At 53.3% G+C, this 615-nt stretch overlaps 1 protein-coding gene across 1 annotated transcript in view; it reads left to right on the forward strand.

The window, feature by feature from the left end:
* The window catches only part of LOC112096357, a 4,406-nt gene that overhangs the window by 2,233 nt on the left and 1,558 nt on the right, over positions 1 to 615 (forward strand). The window contains exon 3 of the mRNA XM_024179782.1: positions 6 to 565. Coding sequence (XP_024035550.1) covers positions 6 to 565 — 560 coding nt within the window. The remainder of the gene's footprint in view (positions 1 to 5; positions 566 to 615) is intronic.

Genomic DNA, 615 nt, shown 5'->3' on the forward strand with positions numbered 1-615 from the left:
TACAGCAAGCCCCGTTACTGTCCACACCGAGGGATGGGGACAAGTTGAATCTGTATTTGGCGGTATCTGATCGGGCCGCCAGTTCCGTTCTAGTGAGGGAGGAAGAAGGAATTCAGTATCCGATATACTACACCAGCAAGGCCCTGCTCGACGCTGAGACCAGATACCCAACGACGGAGAAATGGGCACTGGCCCTTGTGGTTGCTGCTCGGAAGTTGAGGCCGTACTTTCAAGCATTCCCGGTCTCGGTAATCACCAACCAGCCATTGCGTCAAATTCTGCACAAGCCGGATGCCTCTGGTCGGCTCGTCAAATGGGCTGTAGAGCTGAGCGAATTCGACTTAGACTATAAACCCCGCGCGGCGATAAAGGCCCAGGCAATGGCCGATTTCGTAGCTGAGTTCGCGGAGCCCGAAGTATGCTTGGGTCAGCAAGATGCAGATGTAGGCAACGACGAAACTCAAGTATGGCAGATATCTGTGGATGGGTCATCAGGAGAGCGGGGTTCAGGAGCAGGGATTGTCCTGGAAGGCCCAGAGGGGGAGGAGATCTCTTATGCTGTAAAGTTGGAATTTGCAGCCACAAATAACCAGGCAGAATATGAAGCCTTGATAG

The sequence above is a fragment of the Citrus clementina genome, unplaced genomic scaffold (genome assembly GCF_000493195.1).
Source record: "Citrus clementina cultivar Clemenules unplaced genomic scaffold, Citrus_clementina_v1.0 scaffold_8, whole genome shotgun sequence".
NCBI lineage: Eukaryota > Viridiplantae > Streptophyta > Magnoliopsida > Sapindales > Rutaceae > Citrus > Citrus x clementina.